At 42.4% G+C, this 22,442-nt stretch overlaps 1 protein-coding gene and 1 long non-coding RNA gene across 11 annotated transcripts in view; one reads left to right on the top strand and one right to left on the bottom strand.

Annotated features, from left to right (window-relative positions):
* Positions 1-22,442, top strand: part of LOC105467181 (solute carrier family 22 member 4) — a 49,831-nt gene that overhangs the window by 26,522 nt on the left and 867 nt on the right. Inside the window, exons 4-9 of the mRNA XM_011716650.3 lie at positions 1,822-1,993; positions 6,945-7,071; positions 11,205-11,299; positions 14,223-14,437; positions 15,317-15,499; positions 19,310-19,445. Coding sequence (XP_011714952.1) covers positions 1,822-1,993; positions 6,945-7,071; positions 11,205-11,299; positions 14,223-14,437; positions 15,317-15,499; positions 19,310-19,445 — 928 coding nt within the window. The remainder of the gene's footprint in view (positions 1-1,821; positions 1,994-6,944; positions 7,072-11,204; positions 11,300-14,222; positions 14,438-15,316; positions 15,500-19,309; positions 19,446-22,442) is intronic.
* The window catches only part of LOC105467182 (uncharacterized), a 41,529-nt gene continuing 26,152 nt past the window's right edge, over positions 7,066-22,442 (bottom strand). For 8 of the 10 annotated variants that reach the window (XR_011624684.1, XR_011624690.1, XR_011624688.1 and 5 more), the window contains one exon: positions 14,295-14,431. This is a non-coding gene — a long non-coding RNA (uncharacterized lncRNA). Of the gene's footprint in view, positions 7,654-11,638; positions 11,761-14,289; positions 14,432-22,442 lie in introns of those variants that run through there. The other 2 variants (XR_011624687.1, XR_011624681.1) reach the window with 2 other exon arrangements.

Below are 22,442 nucleotides of genomic sequence, written 5' to 3'. Positions count from 1 at the left end.
AAAGCACCCTCTATTTATTTCCACATCATAATCACAGCCAAAGGGTTTAGAAACCAGTGCATAGCAGGAAGGTCATTAATGAGGTCAGAAAAGACCTGGAAATCATACTCATGATCCTCAAAGAAGTCAAGCCCTATCCTTGGAAATGGGTTTATAGGCTGAGCAATGCTCTGGGTGGTTAGGACTATTGTCTCCAACATGGGACGCAGGAGGCACAAAGTACTGGCTGTTTCTGTCAGTCCGGGTTTTTAAATGGCCTCTCGAGAGGGACCCACTAAGGCAGATCTCTCAATTATGAACAGTGAGGGAGAATGAGTGGGGTGGGATGGGAACAGGTAGGTGATAAAATGAGAAACCAGCCAACGTAGTAATTTTGCTGCTTCTCTGGAATGAGCTCTTAATCCCTTTGCCTGTGCCTAGAACATATAAACATGATTGAGAAAATCTCTCTTGAAAGGCAAGCATGAATGACCTTTGAATTATCTGTTTTGTATCTTCCGGGTCACTACTCTGTAGTGTGGGCAGATCCCCAACAAAAGGCAGAGCCATTGCCATTGGTCAAATCTCCGCCCTAGGTGTAGAGAACCAAGGGCAGACTCTGGAAAGGGCCCGGAGCTCCATGACAAGAGAAGGAGCTTTGTTCTTGGACTCCCATCTGGTGCCAAGTGATCCACTGTGGCACTGAGCAGAGGCCAACAGTCGCCTGCATGTCCTTTCCCAAAAAGCAGTGCCCGCACCAAGCAGTCATGGGCCTTTCTGCTGTTCAGGGAAAGCTCTGTGGAGTTCAATGAGTGTGTGGCCAGGTCTAGGGCTGCTGCCTGCAGGAGCGGCAGAACAGCTCCTGCTTTTCTTTCCTTGGTCCAAATGGACTGTGTCTGCCTGGGCTGATCTCTGGGCACAGCATGGCTGCAGGGAATTCAGTCCTGGGTGCTGAAGGCCTGTCTGTGCACCTCCAGAGCCAGCTCACTCCAACTGATTTCTCAGGGCTCAGGCATGGGTAAGTGTGTCCTGAGGTCTTGGAAACGGTGAACTCTTCACTGCTTCCTGATGGGCCAATGTCTGTTTATTTACAGTTCAGAACTGTTGGAAAGGCTACACACACCGTGACCCCACATGGCCCCTCAGAAGAGCCACTGTTTGTCTCCTGAAACGTTCTCTCTGCTTCTCATGTTGGGGCTCTTATTTTGGAAATGTGGCATTCTCAGAAGGGATTAGCTCTTGGGGCTGGGCATATTTTTATGACATGGAATGGCCTTAAAATAAATTGGCCAGGGATGGTGGCTCACGCCTGTAATCCCAACATTTTGGGAGGCCAAGGCAGGTGGATCACTTGAGGTCAGGAGTTCGAGACCAGCCCGGCCAACATGGCGAAACCCTGTCTCTACCAAAAATACAAAAATTAGCCAGGCCTGGTGGTGTGCGCCTGTAGTCCCAGCTATTCGGAAGGCCGAAGTGGGAAGGTCACTTGAGCTTGGGAGGCAGAGGTTGCAGTGAGCTGAGATCGCGCCACTGCACTGCAGCCCGGGCAACAGAGGGAGATTTTGTCTTATAATAATAATAATAATAATAATAATAAATTAAAAATAAATAAATCTATGGCTCCGTTAAAATCTCATGGAAATTCAGCCTTCTATAAGTTGCCAAGTCTTGGATCACTTCCCACCTTCCTCTACCCTGACCATGCCTGCTCTGGGCAACGAGGCAAATACCTTTCCCCTTTTCTAATTGGTGATAGTTTGAATTCTAACTGCCACATAATGATATAAAAAGCAAATATTAAAGTGAGATAATATGCTAATACTCCTCCCTTGTTTTGAACAGGAACAGAAATTCTTGGCAAGTCAGTTCGTATTATATTCTCTACATTAGGAGTGTGCACATTTTTTGCAGTTGGCTATATGCTGCTGCCACTGTTTGCTTACTTCATCAGAGACTGGCGGATGCTGCTGCTGGCGCTGACGGTGCCGGGAGTGCTGTGCGTCCCGCTGTGGTGGTGAGTGTGACTCGTCCCCAGACAGGCCCTCTGCTGCGGGTCAGTACACCTGGAACACACCTGGAGCCTGGTGCTGACCTAGCTTGGGCTTGTAGGACCTCCACGGAACTCGCAGAGGCCAGTTTCCAAGCTGGGAGTTTTTGCCTCATTGTGGGTGGGCCTGTGTGCTGGAGTTTGAGTCTCCATTGTCCTAAAAAGCACATTCTCAGGATTCCAATCTCTTCCTTGACACCAGCCACTCTTGTCTGTTGCTACTTATTTGTGGCGCTGGTGGTGTTGGATTTTGTTGTTTTTAACTCTGCCCCCTGCTCTTTCATCACTTTTCTCTCTCTAGAAAAATCTCACTCTATCCTACTAATGTAATTCTTCAAGCTTCCCTACCATATAATGATTAGCATCTATGAAAGGGAAGCCTATTTATTAGCACTTATGGTAGTGTGCCTATTTATCTGCTATGTCTTGAAGAGTGAGAAAATTACTTTTTATTTAATAAATTGTTAGAGAAATGTTCTCTTCTCTCCTCCCACAACCTCCCAACTCAATTTCAACTCAGTATAACACAACAGTTACAGGAATAACAAAGTTTGAAGATTCTGGCCGCAGTCTTACCCAGTATGACTATCTGGCAGATTTTAGGTGAAAGAATAAATTAAAAATCATGGAATAAGGTGTCAGACATACCCTCTCTTTGGGGATTTCCTGTTTCCTTGCTTTTTCATATTTAAGCAAGAGGAAAGGGATTCCTTCCATTGGTGGGTCTGGTTCTGTCTCTCTCTCATTCTCTTTCTCTCTCATTAATTCTTCTTGGTTTGATTTCATTATATCAAAGTCAAATCCTCCAGCACTGACTAGTTTCACTGAACTGCATAACTTCTACCTGCTTACACATAACACCAGCTTCTTTGATCATTTTTCAGAACTCACAATTTAGACTAGACCTCATGGTTGCCCTGTCCTTTGGACACCTCCTGACTGGGAAGCTGTCTAGGCCTTTATCTTACTGCATCTGTTAGGCAGTCATAGAGGTTGACAGGCAGGCCACCTGTCTGACTAGACAGCGCAGTTCAGGTAGGCTCACTCTAAGCCCCTGTATTCTCACGATCTGTAAGAGTGCTGTGATTTACCAGTGTAAATTCTTGGCATGAAGTGTGCAGGTGCAGTTGATAGTTTGTTAAAGGTTAGGAATTATTCTGATTTGCAACACTCCTCTGGAACCCTGTCTGAGGACCAGGAAACCCGGCCTGAGGAGCAGTGAATAAGGGCTGGCCATTATCTACATAGCTGTGCCTCCAAGGAAAGCATCCCAGATTTACAAGAGCAGAGCAATTTTCGGAATGAGAGTAATTATCATCATCATCATCTGTCCCTCTCTCCACAACTCCCTTGCTAACTGAATTTATTGGAAAAGATGTTAGTGACTAGAGGTTCTCTCAAGACACAAGACAAGATTATTCAAAGGTTTTTTTCTGCCTCTTCAGCTGAATGATTTTAATAAACTATGTGCTCTGGCTCTAGTTGTCATTTTGACCTAAGGGACCAGTACTTTCAAAGTGTTATAATTAGCCAGGTATGGTGGTTCACACCTGTAATCCCAGCACTTTGGGAGGCCAAGTTGGGAGGATCACTTTAGCCCAACAGTTCAAAACCAGCCCGGGCAACATGTCAAAACCCTGTCTGTACTAAAAATAAAAAATTAGCTGGGTGCAGTGGTGAGTGCCTGTAGTCCCAGCTACTTAGGAGGTGGAGGTGGGAGGGTCCCTTGAGCCTGGGAGTTCAAGATTACAGTGAGCTCTATGATCATGCCACTGCACTCCAGGCTGGATAGAATGAGATGCTGTCTCAAAAAAAGTTATAATCAATATTATTAATGTATGATTCTATCAGAGAGAAAGAGAGACAGAGAGAGAAAGAGAGAGAGAATAACAATGTAAGGCCCCTGATTGGCTGTACAGAGATTAGTAGGGATGGGATTTGCCTCAGGACCATATGTCACAGCGAGGAATGAACAGCTCTGATCCATTAGCCCTCCAGAGTTAGCCTCCAGAGTTTCCAGCGAGAAGGTCCATCCCACAGGGAGCCTGCTCACTCTGCCCTAAGGAGAGCTCTTTCTTCTGTTTCCCAGGGGCCAGTCCATGAGTGCTCCTGGCTGTGGGCATACTGTACCAGGGACAGGACTTGACCCAGATAGAGGCCAGCCCGGGACCAGCACTGAAAAGCTGAATGCTCCCCCTGAACGTTTATCAGTGGTCTTATCATTTTCCTGTAAAAGAAAATAGCTTTCTTCTGAACATCCCATCCTTGCAGGTGGGGCTTCCCAAAGGGATGCTCATCAGTCTAGTGGTTGGGATATAGGGGGATGCTTAGAGCTGACGTGGACCCTGCCACCTGCTCAGTATGAGACAAGCTCTCCAGCAACACCTCACTCCTGTTTAGTCTGAATTAAATCTACAGAGAGATTATAGTGTGCAACCTCATTTGGCACTCCACTGACTCTTGAAATGATCAGCTAGATTTGAGATTATGTGCACACACAAAAAAATATCAAAGCAATTCAAAACTAGAGATACCAGTGGCCCTGAGTACAGTGGGCTAGAAATGGGAAATAAACTTACATAGAGGCATTGCTGGTGGTTTGGGGAACTTTTTATGTCCCAAGTTTCCTTTAAAAGGCTTGGCAGTAAGTGGCCACATGTGTGAATGGAGTATATGTATAGGGGGTGGGGATGGGGTAGGGAAGCAGGCCATAGATGAAACATGAGGAAAGCTATGCAATTTCTAGCTGATTAAACATTAAGAATCTGAGGCCAGTGATCTGTAGAAAAAAAGGTAGAATATTTCTAAGCATAATCTGGTTGGAGAAAGATACTGGCCCAAAGTAAAAGCATCTATCCATGAGGTATATCGTGGCTGTGTAGTAAGATCTCCAATTCTGCACTAATATAGTAGCCACCAGTCACATGCAGCTATTTAAATTAAAATTAATTAAAAGTAAATAAAATTAGATTTTCGTTTCTTCAATCACACTAGCTCAATAGCTACATGTGGTTAGTGGGTGCTGTCTTAGCACAGATACAGAACATTTCAGAAGTTTCTATTGGACAACACAGTTCTAATTACTGGAAGTCGGTGACCTAATATTATTGTAGTTCCTATAGGGACCAACTAAAGGCATATTCTGAAAAATGCAAACTGAGCTCATTTTTCAACTCATGTGCTAGTAAGCTGGAGAGGGGACCTGCTAGTTCGTCATTTGTTTTGCTCTGAGCTTATTCCTAGTGTGGATTTGGGCCAATTAATTATAGAGGACTCTGTGTCTGCTACTTATAATTTGTTTTCTAGGCTAAGTAAGTACAGATGCTCTTCGACTTATAATGGGGTTACATCCCAATGAGCTGATTGTAAATTGAGAATATTCTAGGTCAATACATCTAACCTACTGAGGTAGGAAGCCAGACATGACTCCAGAGCCAGGGCTTGGACACCGGACCAAACTGAGGACCAGCTAAAACAGAGCCAGGGCAGAAGATGCTTTCCATAAGACACGCCCACCAGTGTGCCATGTCAGTTTACTGTTGCCATGACAACACTCAGGCTTTATTGCCCCTTTCCATGGCAATGACCCAATGACCTAAAAATTACTACCCTTTCCCTAGAAATTTCTGCATAAACTGCCCTTTCATCTACATGTAATTAAAAGTAGTTATAAATATGAGTGCAAAACTGTCCTGAGCTGCTACTCTGCCTGTGGGGCAGCCCTGCTCTGCAGGAGCAGTCACTGAGCTGTAACATTGTCTCTTCAGTAAAGCTGTTTTCTTCCACCTCCAGTTTGCCCTTGAATTATTTCCTGGGCAAAGCCAAGAACCCTCATGGGCCAAACCCCACTCTGGGGCTTGCCTGCCCTGCATCCCTACCAAATATCATAGCTCAGCCCGACCTACCTTAAACATGCTCAGAACACTAACATTAGCCTACAGTTGGGCAACATTTTCTAACACAAAACCTATTTTATGATTAAGTGTTGAATATTTCATGTAATTTATTAAATACTGTACTGGAAGTGAACAACAGAATGGCTGTATGTATGAGTACTCAAAGTAAGGTTTCTACTCAATGCATATCACTTTTCTCCTATTGTAGAAAAATCGTAAGTTGAACCATCATAAGTTAGGGACCATCTGTACTAACAATAGGTAAGGAAAATGAGAGCTGACAGGAGAATGGCTAAAAGATTTTGAGAAATAAAAATTTAGAAAGAATAGAAGTCCTATTATTTGCAACTGTGTTTGAGCATCAGCTATAAATGGGAATAGACTATGTAATTTAAAACAATAAGCTTTTAGATGTTAACAAAAAGACAACATTGGGGCTCATCTCGCAAAAACTGGTTTGGGCACTCGCTGATCTGGGAATCTGTTGAAAGCCATGGGGACCCCACACAGGCAGGTGTCAGTGCCCTCACCTTCTCTTTTGACTAAAGGAAAAGATCAAGAACACAGATGCCCTGACCATCCTTTTCCCAATAAATTGTGAATGTCACCAGCTGGGACACCAGCAATTCTCCTTAGGATGGACCCACTGCAAAGACAGTCTCTTCTCTAGGGGAACTTACAGTCTAGTAGCTACATTTATTTTATGAGCCACAATGCCTATAAGTTTTGGATGAACTTCTCCAGATGTCCTGGCTCAAACATGCCCATAGTTAATGTCACCCCTTATCGTCTGGTCCTGGTCTCAAGCACAACTGATGATCAGTCTTATAATTTGATCAGAAGTTTGAAACTTGAAGGTGCTTTTATTTATTCCTATGCTCCAATAGAAATCTTATGTGGACTCCCTTTAAAAAGACAAACTAGAATTCTACAAAATTACAACTATCTGGGGAAAACTGAGATTTAATAGTATCCAACCCTGCTGTTGTGAAAAATTATTAAATATTACAAATAAATTATAGGTTCATTCCTGAATCTCCCCGATGGCTGATATCCCAGAGAAGATTTAGAGAGGCTGAAGATATCATCCAAAAAGCTGCAAAAATGAACAACATAGCTGTACCAGCAGTGATATTTGATTCTGTGGAGGTAAGCATTTGCAGATGTTTCCTCTTGAGATCAGCTATGCATTCTTGATTTTATGGAATTTAACTTAATTCAATATGTGTTAAGTGCCCACTATGTACCAGGCATTGCACTATGCCTTAGGAACACAATCATGATTAAATTCTAAGATAAAATCCACCTTAAAGGGCTGTTTATAAGAATTAAATGCAATAATATATGTAAACTGCTTAGCAAATAGCAAGTGTTCATTAAATACTAGTTCCCTTTATTTTGCAAGTTTATCATCAACTTTCTATTGGCATTGCTCCAAACCACTGACACAGCTATGTACTGATGATTTTTAAATGTCCAGATTAAGTGGAAAAAATATGTTTCAGGGTTAGTCCACTCTGGGTTCTCCACTGTACCCTGAATCTTACCACAGACTGCTGAGGAAGCTATGCATGTCTTTAGTCTTGCTCTGTGTCATGTCTAGAACCTTAAGGCCTGAAAGCACACACTTGAAAGGTGGTGACCACAAGGAAAAGCTGATATCCTGTAGAAGCAGCCACATCTCCTGACAGTTCGTGAGGATATGCAGTGTGCCATGCCCTGTGCTGGCTCCTAGAGGAAATAAGAAAAATAAGACACAGCCCCAATTCTAAAGGAACATAGAATGTAACTAAGATGGGCAAGAGGATTAGATAAAAAGATAAAGAATGGCATAAGGGAAGAAAGGGTAAGTATCTAAGAGGAGACACTGTGTGCTAGAATACAGAGAAAGAGAGCAGGGTGGCCCATGGCTGGAGGCAGGTCCAAGCCAGGGAGGACAGCAGGACTCATTTAAATGAGTGGAGAGGATGGGGCAGGGCATTCCTGGCTAGGAGATAGGTAACAGTCTGCTCAGGACACCTAAAGAAGACTATGGTGGCTTCAGTAGCATTATGCATGCCCTGCACCAAAGCATGTAGTGTGGAAAGCAGAACTCTGTAGAGGACGGTGGGCATGCCACTGCTCACCCTGAGGGCTTCCCCAATCCCTGGCCTTCAGGACCTTTTCCAGAAGCAGATACTCTAGCTATGGCTAGAGGCTTAGAGTGGCCATGAACTCAAGCTTTCAGAAGGCTGCCAGGACAAAACATCCCTTAATCCTTTGCCCTTCAAGTCAAGAAGTCCATTTCAAATCTCAGTCAATTTAAATGGATAAAACAACAACAACAACAACAACATTGAGAATGTCTAACACTTCTGCCCTTCGGGACTGTGCTGGGTGTTTATTGGTATTTATCAGCTAGGTGGCCTGATTCCTATCTGTGAAACTTACATTCTAGTTATAGGGATTTACCTACATGGATGAAAGCAATCATAAAATAGATATGAGATACATAGTTATGGACAAATAAGAATATAGTTCAGTGTTAAAACATATGGTTCTGGTAGTGCCTTTATATATATATAGATACACATACACACATACACATATATAAATATGTACATATGTGTGTGTGTATGTGTATCTATATACATATATATATACACTTAAAAATTTTTTTGAGTCTCACTGTGTTGCCCAGGCTGGAGTGCAGTAGTGCAATTACAGCTCACTGTAGCCTCAACCTTCTGGGATCAAGCAATCCTCCCACCTCAACCTCCCAAGCTGGGACTATAGGCAATTGCCACCAAACCCAGCTAACTTTTTGTATTTTTTTTGTAGAGACAGGGTTTCACTATGTTGCCCAGGCTGGTCTCAAACTCCTGGGCTCAAGCAATCCTCCTGCCTCCGCCTCCCAAAGTGCTAGGATTACAGATGTGAGCCACCATCCTCAGCCTGACAGTGCCTTCTTTCTTCCTGCCATGATGCACATCTAGCCTGAACTGGACAAACCCATTAAGGGAAAGGGGGCTTGCGCTTTCCTGAGGCCTGGTCATCTCCCCTGGTCACCTCCTGTAGGATCCTCTTTAGGAGGATCTGCAGAGCCCTGTGCCAGCAATTGCACCCTATTTAGAATGATATTGAAGAGCCTACCAAATGCCAGGCACTGTGTTCTGCTCATTTAATGCCCATGCTTTTTTTTTTTTTTTTTTTTTCCCCAAAAAAAGAAACTAAGGCACAGTGAAGTTAAGGAACTTGCCCAGGATCACACAGACGTTAAACTGGGATTTGTGACCTAGTTCTCCCAAGCACCAAAGCACATGCTCTTAACAAATGTGATTTTTCACTTCATGTTAGAGGCAGTAGCATTAACTTCGACAGGAAAAGATATAGAGTAGAGCATTGTCTTAGAAAGCAGTCTCAAGCATCCTTGGCTTCAGAAGAAGCACCTTCAACCTGCTCCTGGTACCTGATCCAAAGACATTTTGGTGGCTCCACCCCGGCCAGGGACAACCACTGGATATAAGGATATTCTCGTTCTGAGGTTTCCAATCCTGGCTGCTCATCACAATCACCCAAGTGCTTTAAGAATACAGATTCTCAGGCCTCTGTTTAAAAGAGTCGAAGTAGGCAAGCCCAGGGAGGAACCTGGCAACCTGCATTTGAGAAGGGCCCCGTGGAACCACCAAGTGTTAGCACAGGCCTGGTCCACAGGTCCTGTCTGTGTGCACCACCCCAGAACCCTCCAAGAGGATGTCTAGTTCCCACTAGTTTATGCAGGGGCTTTGCTTTGTTGTAGTACCAGGGTTATTCTGCTGGGGCCCATGTTCTGGGGCTCTACAATCCAAATAGTGCAGTAGAGAAAAGGCAATGTGGCTGTGAGCTGTGTAAGTGTCTGCTCATTACTAGAAAGAAGGACACTCACATTTGGAGAGCACCTGCTGTGAAGGCAGGCCTGGCACTCTCACTTCTTCATAATAGAAATTCCTCCCTCAGTCTCTTACTGCACATGCACTGTAGGGCCACAAAGTCACAAGGTCCTGGTACTTCATCCTTAAGAGATTTCCCCACCTCAGAGCCTAATAATTTTTATGTTAGTTTCAATTCTAATCAGCTTGGTTACCTTGATTCATAACTCATGGCAAGTTAATATCAGCAAATTAAAAGCAAAAGAATAGGCCGGGCGCAGTTGCTCACACCTGTAATCCCAGCACTTTGGGAAGCTGAGGTAGATGGATCACCTAAAGTCAGGAGTTTGAGACCAGCCTGGCCAATATGGCGAAACCTCATCTCTACTAAAAATACAAAAATTAGTCGGGTGTGGTGGTGGGTGCCTGTAATCTCAGCTACTCAGGAGGCTAAGGCAGGAGAATTGCTTGAACCTGGGAGGCGGAGGTTGCAGTGAGCTGAGATCGCGCCACTGCACTCCAACCTGGGCGACAAGAGTGAAACTCCCTCTCAAAAAACAAACAAGTAAGTAAATAAATAAATATAAATAAAAGTAAAAGAGTATAAGCTCATCAATAGCAGTAAGGATTTGTCACTGACCACTGATGGCTAGCCTCTTTTCCTCAATGATACAGTAATAATAATAATAATAATAGTTTAAATTTATTGGACATTTACCATGGTTCAAGCACTGTGCTAAGCCATATATATATATATGGCTCATATATATATATATGGATCATATATTACATATATATATGTATGATCTCATTTAGTCTCTCAACTCCCAATTAATATACCCATTTTATAGAGCAGTAAGCTAAAGACTGAGAGGCAGGAGAATCACTTGAACCTGGGAGGTGGAGGTTGCAGTGAGCTGAGATCACGCCACTGCACTCCAGCCTGGGCCACAGGGCAAGACTCCATCTAAAAAAAACAAATAAGCAAATAAACAGAGAAGTGTAAAAAGCAGACATGGCCTCAAGGAAGGGACTACATGGCCCTACCCTTCAATAGGCAGTCCTGAGGATCATAGATCAGTGTGGTAAAGGACATCCATTCTCTGACTGTCAGTCAGAGAAAGGCTATATTAGACAACAGGCTTTGTATAACAAGACAGGGAAGTGGGTGTTATATATTTAAAAGGCTTCTGTGTAAAATGGTCTGCAAACATTTTAAAGTGTCAGAATAAGCATCATATATGTAGATGCCCTATTGCCTCCAATTCCCAGACTTCTAAGCATAGTCAAGGTGAAGTGAGAGTTGCATGCATAAGTTTTCCCCATGCATCATAGCCAAAGATACTTCCTTACTACCTCTTAATCTTATGGTTATTTGCATTATTTTGCTTACAGGAGCTAAATCCCCTGAAGCAGCAGAAAGCTTTCATTCTGGACCTATTCAGAACTTGGAATATTGCCATAATGACCATTATGTCTTTGCTGCTATGGTAAGTAATAAGTGACCTGGAAATGCAGACATCCGGCACAGAAGTATGCAACTGATTTTCTTTAACTCAGAGGAACATTATGGCAACGCCTGGGTTTTCCTGGGAAAAATTAAGAATATAAAGTTCTAAATTATTTTGAAATGCCTCGATTCAGTTCACGGGACTAGATACTGAAAAAATGTCACTGGGTGCAGTGGCTCACGCCTGTAATCCCAGCACTTTGGGAAGCCAAGGTGGGCAGATCACCTGAGGTCAGGAGTTCAAGACCAATCTGGCCAACATGGTGAAACCCTGTCTCTACTAAAAATACAAAAATTAGCTGGGCAGGGTGGCGCATACCTGTAATCTGAGCTACTCGGGAGGCTGAGGCAGGAGAATCCCTTGAACCCAGGAGGTGGAGGTTCCAGTGAGCCTAGATCACACTACTGCACTCTAGCCTAGGCAACAGAGCAAGACTCCATCTTAAAAAAAAAAAAAAAAAAAGGCACAGGGTACAGTATTTAAGTCTGCAGTACTGGGGCCCAAAGGGAAAGCATTCCCTTTCCCCCTCCTAAAGTTATGGGATTGAGATCATTGATGTCCCTGGGTAAGGGTTCCCTCCCCACCAAAAATTATGAGATTAAGACTAATGATGTCCCTGGTGCCTGAGGCAGAGATGCTAATTCAGCTCCTGCTTCCTGAAGCTGACCTGGCAATTGAACAGTGAGGCTAGAATAACCTAGATCCCCATTGCCTGGATTGGAGCCTTGATAAGCTTCTTATACGTGCCAATAGCAAACTAACAAGTGGCTTTCAGGCACAGAAATAGTGAATTGGCTTTATAGATTAGATTTAATAATTTATCTGCCAAGAAAAAAAAGAGAAAGAAAAAAGAAAATTCCTACCCTATGATGGCAGCACACACACGCACACACACACACACACACACACACACACACAGACACGCACACACGATGATCGTCAGAACTGGCAGATTTAGGCTGCAGCTAATCTAAGTTTATTTTTAAGGGCCATCTTACTTGGCAATTAGAAGAGATCAATGACAGAGCTTCTGCCTCTGAATTAAGCAAGTCTGTCCTAGGTACACGGCCTTCTTAGTTCTGACATTTCAGCATATATATATCCCTGATGCAAATGCTCTTGGGCAGTGATGCTACTAAGCTAATAAAAAATTAGTCACTAGTTCTATCTAAGCTGCTCCTATTACTAAATGGGAAAATCACTAAAATCCCTTGAGCAGTAAAGTTTAATTATTTGTTTTGTTTATGAATTAATCCTTGCATTATCTAATTTGGGTCTAGTATGTGTAAAAAGATCCACCAGTGTTCCTGAAATCATTTTTCAGATATCCTCTGCTTCTCAGTCATGTTAATAATAAACAAATTTCTACACAGGGGCGTCTGCATAGTGCAGTTGTAACAGAAACTCAGGTTCAGTCACTCATAGCTTGCGGCGTCCAATTAACAAGAGCAAGGTCTGATGTAACGAAAGTGACTTTTTATTCCAAATCTAGCTTAGGGAGAAGGGTATTGGCTTCCTGCCTAAAGGGTACCGCTTCTCTTTTTGAAGTGGAAAGCAGGCACTTCTAAAAGGCAGGGGAGGATGCGAGCAGGTGAGGGCTCAGAGGGCTAGCTTGCTGCCTTATCTACTGGGCAGCTGAGCTGGCGCCTTCATGGGCAGAAACAGGTTGTATAGGTGGCCAAAAACTCTAGCAGGCATACTTTAGGTTGGAAATTGACTGATATCGCTTGAGGAAATCTGGGGGGTGAGAGTTCCACTCTGGATCTTCTAAGCACATAGTTAGATGAACTTGCCCTGCAGGGAGTGTCTAGTGAAGAGGAGGTTAAAAGGCTATAATTGCATTTCTAAAGAAGTAAGTAGAAAGTGGGGAAAAGGAGGAAAGAGAAAAGAAGAGAGAGAGAAAATAAACTATCCCTTAGAAAAATGGGGGTACTCAGTTACATAGTTATTTTTTCCACAGAGAAGCTTCTTTTATTAATTGTTATTATTATTATTATTATTATTATTATTATTATTATTATTTTGAGATGGAGTTTAGCTCTGTCGCCCAGGCTGGAGTGCAATGGCGTGATCTCAGCTCACTGCAACCTTCGCCTCCCAAGTTCAAGTTATTCTCCTGTCTCAGCCTCCCAAGTAGCTCGGATTATAGGCACATGCCACCACCACGCCTGGCTAATTTTTGTCTTTTAAGTAGGGACGAAGTTTCACCATGTTGGCCAGGCTGGTCTCAAACTTCTGACCTCAGGTGATTTGCCTGCCTCGGTCTCCCAAAGTGCTGGGATTTCAGGCATGAGCCACCACACACGGCCCACAGAGAAGCTTCTACATGAAAGTTAACTATAATGACAGAATATACAGGCTGCACTCTGTGATAATTTGAAGCATTAGGGGACATTCACTCTTTTCCCTAAAGAGAATCGGAATTTATTCTAAGTGAATCCCACAGTATGACCCTTGTATCTCTTTTTTGTTAAAGAATGAAATCTGGATTTTATGTTCACTGATGTGACTAATATTTTTTCTTCAAATAATAGCTCTAAGAGACTGAGGAGGTACAAACTATTCAGGAAATAGGAAAACTTGAAATCAACTACCTGAGAAAAGTTATTGTTGAATATTGGTATATATAGACTAGCACTATCCAATAGAACCTTCTGCAGCGACGGAAATGTTTCATATCTGTGTTGTTCAATATAGTAGCCACTAGTTACACGTGGCTATTGAGCACTTGAAGTGTGGCTAGCATAACTAAGGAACTGAATTTGTGGTTTTATTTAATTTTAATTTATTTAAATTTAAGTAGCCAACAAGGTTGTGGCTACTTATAGGACAGCAAGATATAGAGAATTTCTTGACCATCATAAAATTTTAGAGCAATTCACAACATCCCTTTTTCTTTCAGGATGCTGACCTCAGTGGGTTACTTTGCTCTGTCTCTGGATACTCCTAATTTACATGGAGATGCCTACCTGAACTGTTTCCTCTCTGCTTTGATTGAAATTCCAGCTTACATTACAGCCTGGCTGCTATTGCGAACCCTGCCCAGGCGTTATATCATAGCTGCAGTACTGTTCTGGGGAGGAGGTGTGCTTCTCTTCATTCAACTGGTACCTGTGGGTAAGAAGTTAACCAAGATGAACAACTTACCAGAAAAGACCCACATATTGACTAGGCTGCTTCTGAGTCACTGCTCCATGTTTATTCAGCCTTTACATCATAAGCCATTCATAAGTCAATTAGACAGCTGATTGCTCACTACGTATGTTGTTTCCTGTGTTCAAAACAACTACCCCAAACAAAAGAGACAGCCTCAGAGAAGCAGAAAGCACCAAAGAGGAAAAGTAACTCTTCCAGTTATCCCCTTCACAGAAAGACTCACCTAAAATCTCCCTTTAACTCATAGTCATGATTCCTAATTTCTGGCTACTCTCAAACCTTTTCCCTGTGTATATTCAAGTATTACAGTGAGAAGGACATGTCGGTTCCAGGATACATTCAGTGGTTTTCTGGTCTGAATATTTAAGTAGTTAAATAGCGCACAAAAGGATATATGCTTCCCTTTTCCCCTTGTTTCTGATGTTCTCATAATATTAAAATGTCAATAAATTATTGATAGTAATAGAAATACACATTTCTTAGTAATAAGAAACAGGATAGAAAGGATTGGTCCTCCTCTTTGAAGATAAAACTTAACTATATTAACATGCTAATAGCTTACCCATGAAACTCTTGTAACAAACAAAAGACAAGTCAACAAAGGTCACTGAATGCATTAATGACCTAGAATAACAGTAGAACAAAGTACAAAGCCACCCCTCATGCTCCATCTTTGTCCATGCCCAAATACTAGGACACTGGAAGAGAACATGCTATTTTTGGAATATATTTATGTTAATAAAAATACTCCCACTGAAGCAAAAAAGACAATAAAAACAACTGATACAAGAAAGTATCACTTCTAAAAGCACCCTTGCTTATACTGGGTCTCTTTTCCAGATTATTACTTCTTATCCATTGGTCTGGTCATGCTGGGAAAATTTGGAATCACCTCTGCTTTCTCCATGCTGTATGTCTTCACTGCTGAGCTCTACCCAACCCTGGTCAGGAACATGGCAGTGGGGGTCACATCCATGGCCTCCAGAGTGGGCAGCATCATTGCCCCCTACTTTGTTTACCTCGGTGAGCTGCATCTTGTGCATTTGTTCTTCCTTTAAATTAGTTTTCAATATAAAAGTAAGATTTTCATTGTGAAAATGTCAAAGAGCATAGAATGTACTGGAAAAAACGTACAAGTTCACCTCTTCTTTCCCAGGAGGAGCTCTAGAAAGCCAACCACAAACTGTTTGGTGAATAGCGCTACAGACATTTTGTTTTGCACAACACCATGTACGCATGTATGTATATACTCTTTTAAACACACAAGCAGGCCGGGCGTGGTGGCTGATGCATGTAATCCCAGCACTTTGGGAGGCCAAGGTGGGTGGATCACCTGAGGCCAGGAGTTCGAGACCAGTCTGGCCAACATGGTGAAACCCTGTCTCTACTAAAAATACAAAAATTGGCGTGATGGCAGGTGCCTGTAATACCAGCTACTCTGGAGGCTGAGGCAGGAGAATTGCTTGAACCCGGGAGGCAGAAGCTGCAGTGAGCCAAGATTGCACCATTGCACTCCAACCTGGGCAACAAGAGTGAAACTCTGTCTCAAAATAATAATAATAATAATAAATAAAAACAATAAACACATAAATAACATTATATATGTTGAAACTTTTTAAACTTAACATTGTATCAGAATATCCTTCCAAATGGTTATATATTGCTCCTTTACCTTCTTTTTAAATAGGCACCTCCTTTTAAAAATGTGTATAAGTACATTTTAAAATAAGTATACCTAAGTATAATCTACAGATAGATTCATACAAGTAAAACTCCTGGAGCAAAGAGTGCCATTAAAAAATTATATATATATATATATATATATATATATACACACACACACACACACACACGTGTGTACATGATGTGCAAAACAAAATGTCTGTAGAACAACTCACCAAACAGTTCATGTTGGTTTTCTAGGGCTCCTCCTGGGAGAGGAGAGGTGAATTTGTACTTTTTTCCAGTACATTCTATGCTATTTGACGTTTTCACAATGAAAATCTTACTTTTATACTGAAACACATAATTTATTTAACTAGGCTCCAATGAATGGAGGACATGTAGGTCATTTCCAGGTTTTTGCTATTACAAATAACATTACAACGAACATTCTCCTATGCTCCTACACCCTTTGTGAATTTACTTACATATATTTGGATTTAGAGATAGATTCATAGAAGTAAAATTCCTGCAGCAAAGAGTGCAGTTAAAAATTTCATAGAGCCGGGCGCGGTGGCTCAAGCCTGTAATCCCAGCACTTTGGGAGGCCGAGACGGGCAGATCACGAGGTCAGGAGATCGAGACCATCCTGGCTAACACGGTGAAACCCCGTCTCTACTAAAAAAATATAAAAAACTAGCCGGGCGAGGTGGCGGGCGCCTGTAGTCCCAGCTACTCGGGAGGCTGAGGCAGGAGAATGGCGTGAACCCGGGAGGCGGAGCTTGCAGTGAGCTGAGATCCGGCCACTGCACTCCAGCCTGGGCGACAGAGCGAGACTCTGTCTCAAAAAAAAAAAAATTTCATAGATATTCCCAAATTGAACTCTACATATTGTACCAAACTATAATTTAATTATTAATAGGTAAGAGTGGTTGTTTTCAATAATCTCACCAACAATAAAGATTACCTAATTCTTTTTTTTTTTTTTTTTTTTGAGACAGGGTCTCACTCTGAAGTGTAGTGGTGCCATCCTAGATTCCCAGCTCACTGCAGCCTCAATCTCCCAGGCTCAAGAGATCCTCCCACCTCAGCCTCCCAACTAGCTGGGACTATAGGCATGCACACCATCAAGCCCAGCTAATTTTTTTTTTTTTTTTTTTCTGGTAGAGACGGGATTTTGCCAGGTTGCTCAGGCTGGTTTTGAACTCCTGGGCTCAAGTGATCCACCCGCCTCAACCTCCCAAAGCGCTGGGATTACAGGCTTGAGCCACAGCACCTGGCCTACCGAATTTTTTAATCATTGGTTATCTGTTATGTGAAAAATGGATATCATTGTTACTTTCATTCCTATTTATTAATTATGAATGAGGTTGAGCATGTTTTTGTGTATTTTTTGGCCATTCTATTTATTTTTCAGTGAACTGACTGCTCATGTTCTTTGCCCTTTTTTTTTTTTTTTTTTTTTTTTTTTGAGACAGAGTCTCACTCTGTCACCCAGGCTGGAATGCAGTGGCACAATCTCGGCTCACTGCAACCTCCGCTGCCCGGGTTCAAGCAATTCTCTTGTCTCAACCTCCTGAATAGCTGGGACTACAGGTGCATGCACTATGCCTGGCTAATTTTTTTTTTTTTTGTATTTTTATTAGAGACGGGGTTTCACCATATTGGTCAGGCTGGTCTCGAACCCCTGACCTCAGAAGATCCACCCACCTTGGCCTCCCAAAGTGCTGGGATTACAGACACGAACCACTGTGCCCAGCCTTCTTTGCCCATTCTTTAATGGTGTATTCATCTTTTTCTCTTTGCAATGGAAGAAATTAGCCCTTTGTATATATGTTGTAAATATTTTTTCTAGTTTACCATTTGTATTTTGACTTTATGATATCTTTGTAATGAAGACAATTTTAGTTTTTATATACTCAAAGGTGTCAATCTGAAATAACACTACACAGGTGTTTCAGTAGCATGTTCAATCTGATGTAGGATCTGACACCCCATGCCTGCTCCTCATTAAGGACTCTACTGGTGAGAAATGCAGACACACCTCATGAATTGGGCAGTTGGTTAACTACTGGTACACATGCACACACACACACACACACCTGAGAACATATATGAATTCTCAGGAAAGGTATAATCCAAATCCTTATAGAGAAAGAGAAACATTTTCCTAACTTAAACATATTCTGCACTGTTGCCCTGTGCCACACCTGAGATAGCAGATTATACAGAGTGCTGTTATTTTTCCCTTTGTCCTTCCCTGTACTTTCATACTATGCTCAGACGGTCCAGTGGCCAGACACTGGTACATAAGATAGAGTCCAAGAGCATTTTACTCCACATAGCTACTCCTGTTAGTGACACAGAGGCCTCAGAGAAGCTGCAATAACAATATTTTCCTTATGTTTTGGGTCAAATGAAATCCATGGGTGTGCTGTTCCTCTGTAAGCTCTGTACGTATACACAGGCTAAGCAAGATGAGAATCTGTTGTTCTCCTGTGTGAGTAAAGCTTCATAAAGAAGAGATTACATATTAACCCAAGACATGTAAGTGCTGCAAAAAGAAGCCAAATCCAGGCACACAGTGCCTTTACAGAATGTGCCTGATGCTTATTGTTTACTGATTTAATCTGGCATGAAAATAATACTTAGTTGTTGTTTTTTTGTTTGTTTTGTTTTGTTTTGTTTTGTTTTTTGAGTCTCATAGCTCTGTGGACCTAACTTTCCACTGCAGCCTACTAGTTTGGGCAAAAGCAGAGGTCACACCAGACTTATCATGGCCAAAACCCATCCCTGAAACATCCTGGTTAACCTCCTTCTCCTTGATGTCCTCCTATCCCCCATTTCCAATTACCTCTACCTTAAGAAGATAACTCTGGTAGGCAAAGAACTCTACCAAAGGAACATCTGTCATATATGACTGAGTAGTAGCTTAGAGGATACCAGTTGACAGGAGAGAATGAAAAGCCTTATGATAATGCAAAAGGATTACAGAAATGCATATTGTCATCTGCCAAAAAGAAACTGATATTTTGCTTACTTTTTTTATCTGAAAATATTCAGATTTAAATCCATTCTCTTATACTGTTCACCACCTTCACAAAATGATGCTCAAGAGTGCCCAGAGAGTCCTTGTATCTGACTGATGTTCTTATGTCCTGTGCTTTATAGGTGCTTACAACAGAATGCTGCCCTACATCGTCATGGGTAGTCTGACTGTCCTGATTGGAATTCTCACCCTTTTTTTCCCTGAAAGTTTAGGAATGACTCTTCCCGAAACCTTAGAGCAGATGCAGAAAGTGAAATGGTAAGTAGAACTTTTAACAAAATGATACCGAAATGCCTTAGGGAGAATATGCATGGAAGAATAGCTAGGAAGGTTCTAAAAGAGAAGAGTAATAAGCAGAGACTAGCTCTATTAGATAATAAAGCATATTGCTGACTGGGCACAGTGGCTCACACCTGTAATCCCAGCACTTTGGGAGGCAGAGGCAGGTGGATCACCTGAGGTCAGGAGTTTGAGACCAGCCTGGCCAACATAGTGCAACCTCGTCTCTAATAAAAATACAAAAAATTAGCCGGGTGCAGTGGCAGTCACATGTAATCCCAGCTACTCAGGACGCTGAGGCAGGAGAACTGCTTGAACCCAGGAGGCAGAGGTTGCAGTGAGCTGAGATCACACCACTGCACTCCAGCCTGGGCAACAAGAGCGAAACTCCATCTCAAATAATAATAATAATAATAATAATAATAATAATAATAATAATAGGCCGGGCACGGTGGCACATGCCTGTAATCCCAACACTTTGGGAGGCCGAGGTGGGCTGGTCATGAGGTCAAGAGATCGAGACCATCCTGGCCAACATGGTGAAACCCTGTCTCTGAAATACAAAAATTAGCTGGGCGTGGTGGTGCATGCCTGTAGTCCCAGCTACTCATGAGGCTGAGGCAGGAGAATTGCTTGAACCCAGGAGGTGGAGGTTGCAGTGAGCCAAGATCGTGCCACTGCACACCAGACTGGGCAACAGAGCGAGACTCTGTCTCAAAAATAATAATAATGATAAAGCATATTGTTGAGCAATAGTAACTAAAACAGTATGATAATGGTATAGGACTAGAAACCAGTGGAATGGGACAGAGTTCAGGATAAAACCTAAGAAAATAAAAAATTCACTATGTAATAAAAAGTAGCAAAGTCAAGGGGGAATAATTATTCAGTAAGAGGTATTAGAACATTCAGCTAGACATTCTGAATAAATTAAAAAGTTGGATCTTAAAAAAATGCATTGGCTGGGCACAGTGGCTCATACCTGTAATCCCAGCACTTAGGGAGATTGAGGCAGGCAGATTGCTTGAGGTCAGGAGTTCAAGACCAGCCTGGCCAACATGATGAAACCCCATCTCTACCAAAAATACAAAAATTAGCCAGGCGTGGTGGTGCACCCCTGTAATCCCAGCTACTTGGGAGGCTGAGGCAGGAGAATCGCTTGAACCAGGGTGACAGAGGTTGCAGTGAGCCAAGATCGTGCCACTGCATTCCAGTCTGGGTGACAGAGCAAGACTCTGTCTCCAAAAAAAAAAAAAAGCATCAAGATAAAATCCAGACAGTTAAAAAATTTAGGCCTAAAAATGTAAAATCATAAATGTACCAGGAGGAAACTAACATTTTTATAACCTTAGAGAAGATCTTACCGAGCATAACATAAAATCAAAGAACCATAAAGGAACAGATTGATATATCTGATTGTACATTTTTAAAATTATTGGCAAGGCAAAAGGAAACCACCCACAAAGGCAAAAGTCAATAAGCCAGGAGAAAATATTTGCTACACAAAATCTAGATGTAAGGCTAATATACCTAATATACAAAAAGCTCATAGCAATCAGTGAGAAAAAGACAAACAGTTCAGTAGGAAAACCAGCAAAGGATAAGAACAGATAGTTTAGAGAAGAAGTCACTTCAGGGTCCAATATACACATGAAAAAAGTTATTTGTCCACATTAATAAGGAAATGCAAAAATAAAACAATTCAACCTCATTTTTTTGGCTTATGAGATTGTGCAAGGGTTTTTCTTCTTGACGCGAACCAATTCTGACACCTATTGAGTGTCCTATAATTCAGTTCAATTTTGACAATACCTGAAGTTAGCATCAGACTCCATAGGTGTAAAGACTCAGTCCCACAATACTGCCTCGCTTCACTCGCCACTCGCAAGTGTCAGATCCCCAGGTTACCCACATTTCTCTCTGACTTTCCTACCAAATCTGGGGTTCCAAACAAATCCCCTCCTCGGGGTTGATTATTTGCTAGAATGACTCACAGCACTCAGAACACTGACCACTTTATAAGAAACACTGGTTTCTTTATTTTTATTTTTTTTATTTTTTTTATTTTTTTTTTTTGAGACGGAGTCTTGCTCTCTCTCCCAGGCTGGAGTGCAGTGGCCGGATCTCAGCTCACTGCAAGCTCCGCCTCCCGGGTTTACGCCATTCTCCTGCCTCAGCCTCCCAAGTAGCTGGGACTACAGGCGCCCACCACTGAGCCCGGCTAGTTTTTTGTATTTTTTAGTAGAGACGGGGTTTCACCGCGTTAGCCAGGATGGTCTCGATCTCCTGACCTCGTGATCCGCCCGTCTCGGCCTCCCAAAGTGCTGGGATTACAGGCTTGAGCCACCGCGCCCGACCTGAAACACTGGTTTCTTATAAAGGATACAAATGAACAGCCAGATGAAGAGGTACATGTGGAGAGGTCTGGAAAGGTCCTGAGTGCAGAGGTTCTGTCCCTGTGGAGTTAAATAAGGTGCACTGCCCTCCTGGCACATGGATGTGGTCACCAACTCGGAAGCTCTCCAAACCCCATCATTTAGAGGTTTTCATGGAGGTTTAGTCACATTGGCATGATGGATTAAGTCTATCCCCAGCCTCTCTCCTCTCCCCAGAGTTTCCAGGTTTCTAATCAAGGCTTGGTCTTCTGGTGACCAGCCCCCACCCTGAAGCTATCTAAGGGCCCTGCCAGGGTTGCCTCATTAGAACAACAGAAGCTCTTATCACGCCCTATCACTCCGGAAATTATAAGAGATTTAGGATCTCCGTGTCAGGAACCAGGGACAAAGACCAGTATCTTTTTATGACACCACAGCCAACATTTAAAAGATTAGTAGTATTTAGGAGAAGTTTAGAGTTTTGAGTAACACTGCCTGGCTTTAAATCCCAAATCTACTGCAAACATTTGGGCATATCACTTAATATTCACTAAGCCTCAGTATTCCCATCTGCTATATGGGATATTTCATATGGCTATTT

This window comes from Macaca nemestrina, chromosome 6 (assembly GCF_043159975.1).
Source record: "Macaca nemestrina isolate mMacNem1 chromosome 6, mMacNem.hap1, whole genome shotgun sequence".
Classification (NCBI taxonomy): domain Eukaryota; kingdom Metazoa; phylum Chordata; class Mammalia; order Primates; family Cercopithecidae; genus Macaca; species Macaca nemestrina.
Note: the sequence above shows the minus strand (reverse complement) of the source record. Positions and strands in the feature narration are given on the sequence as shown.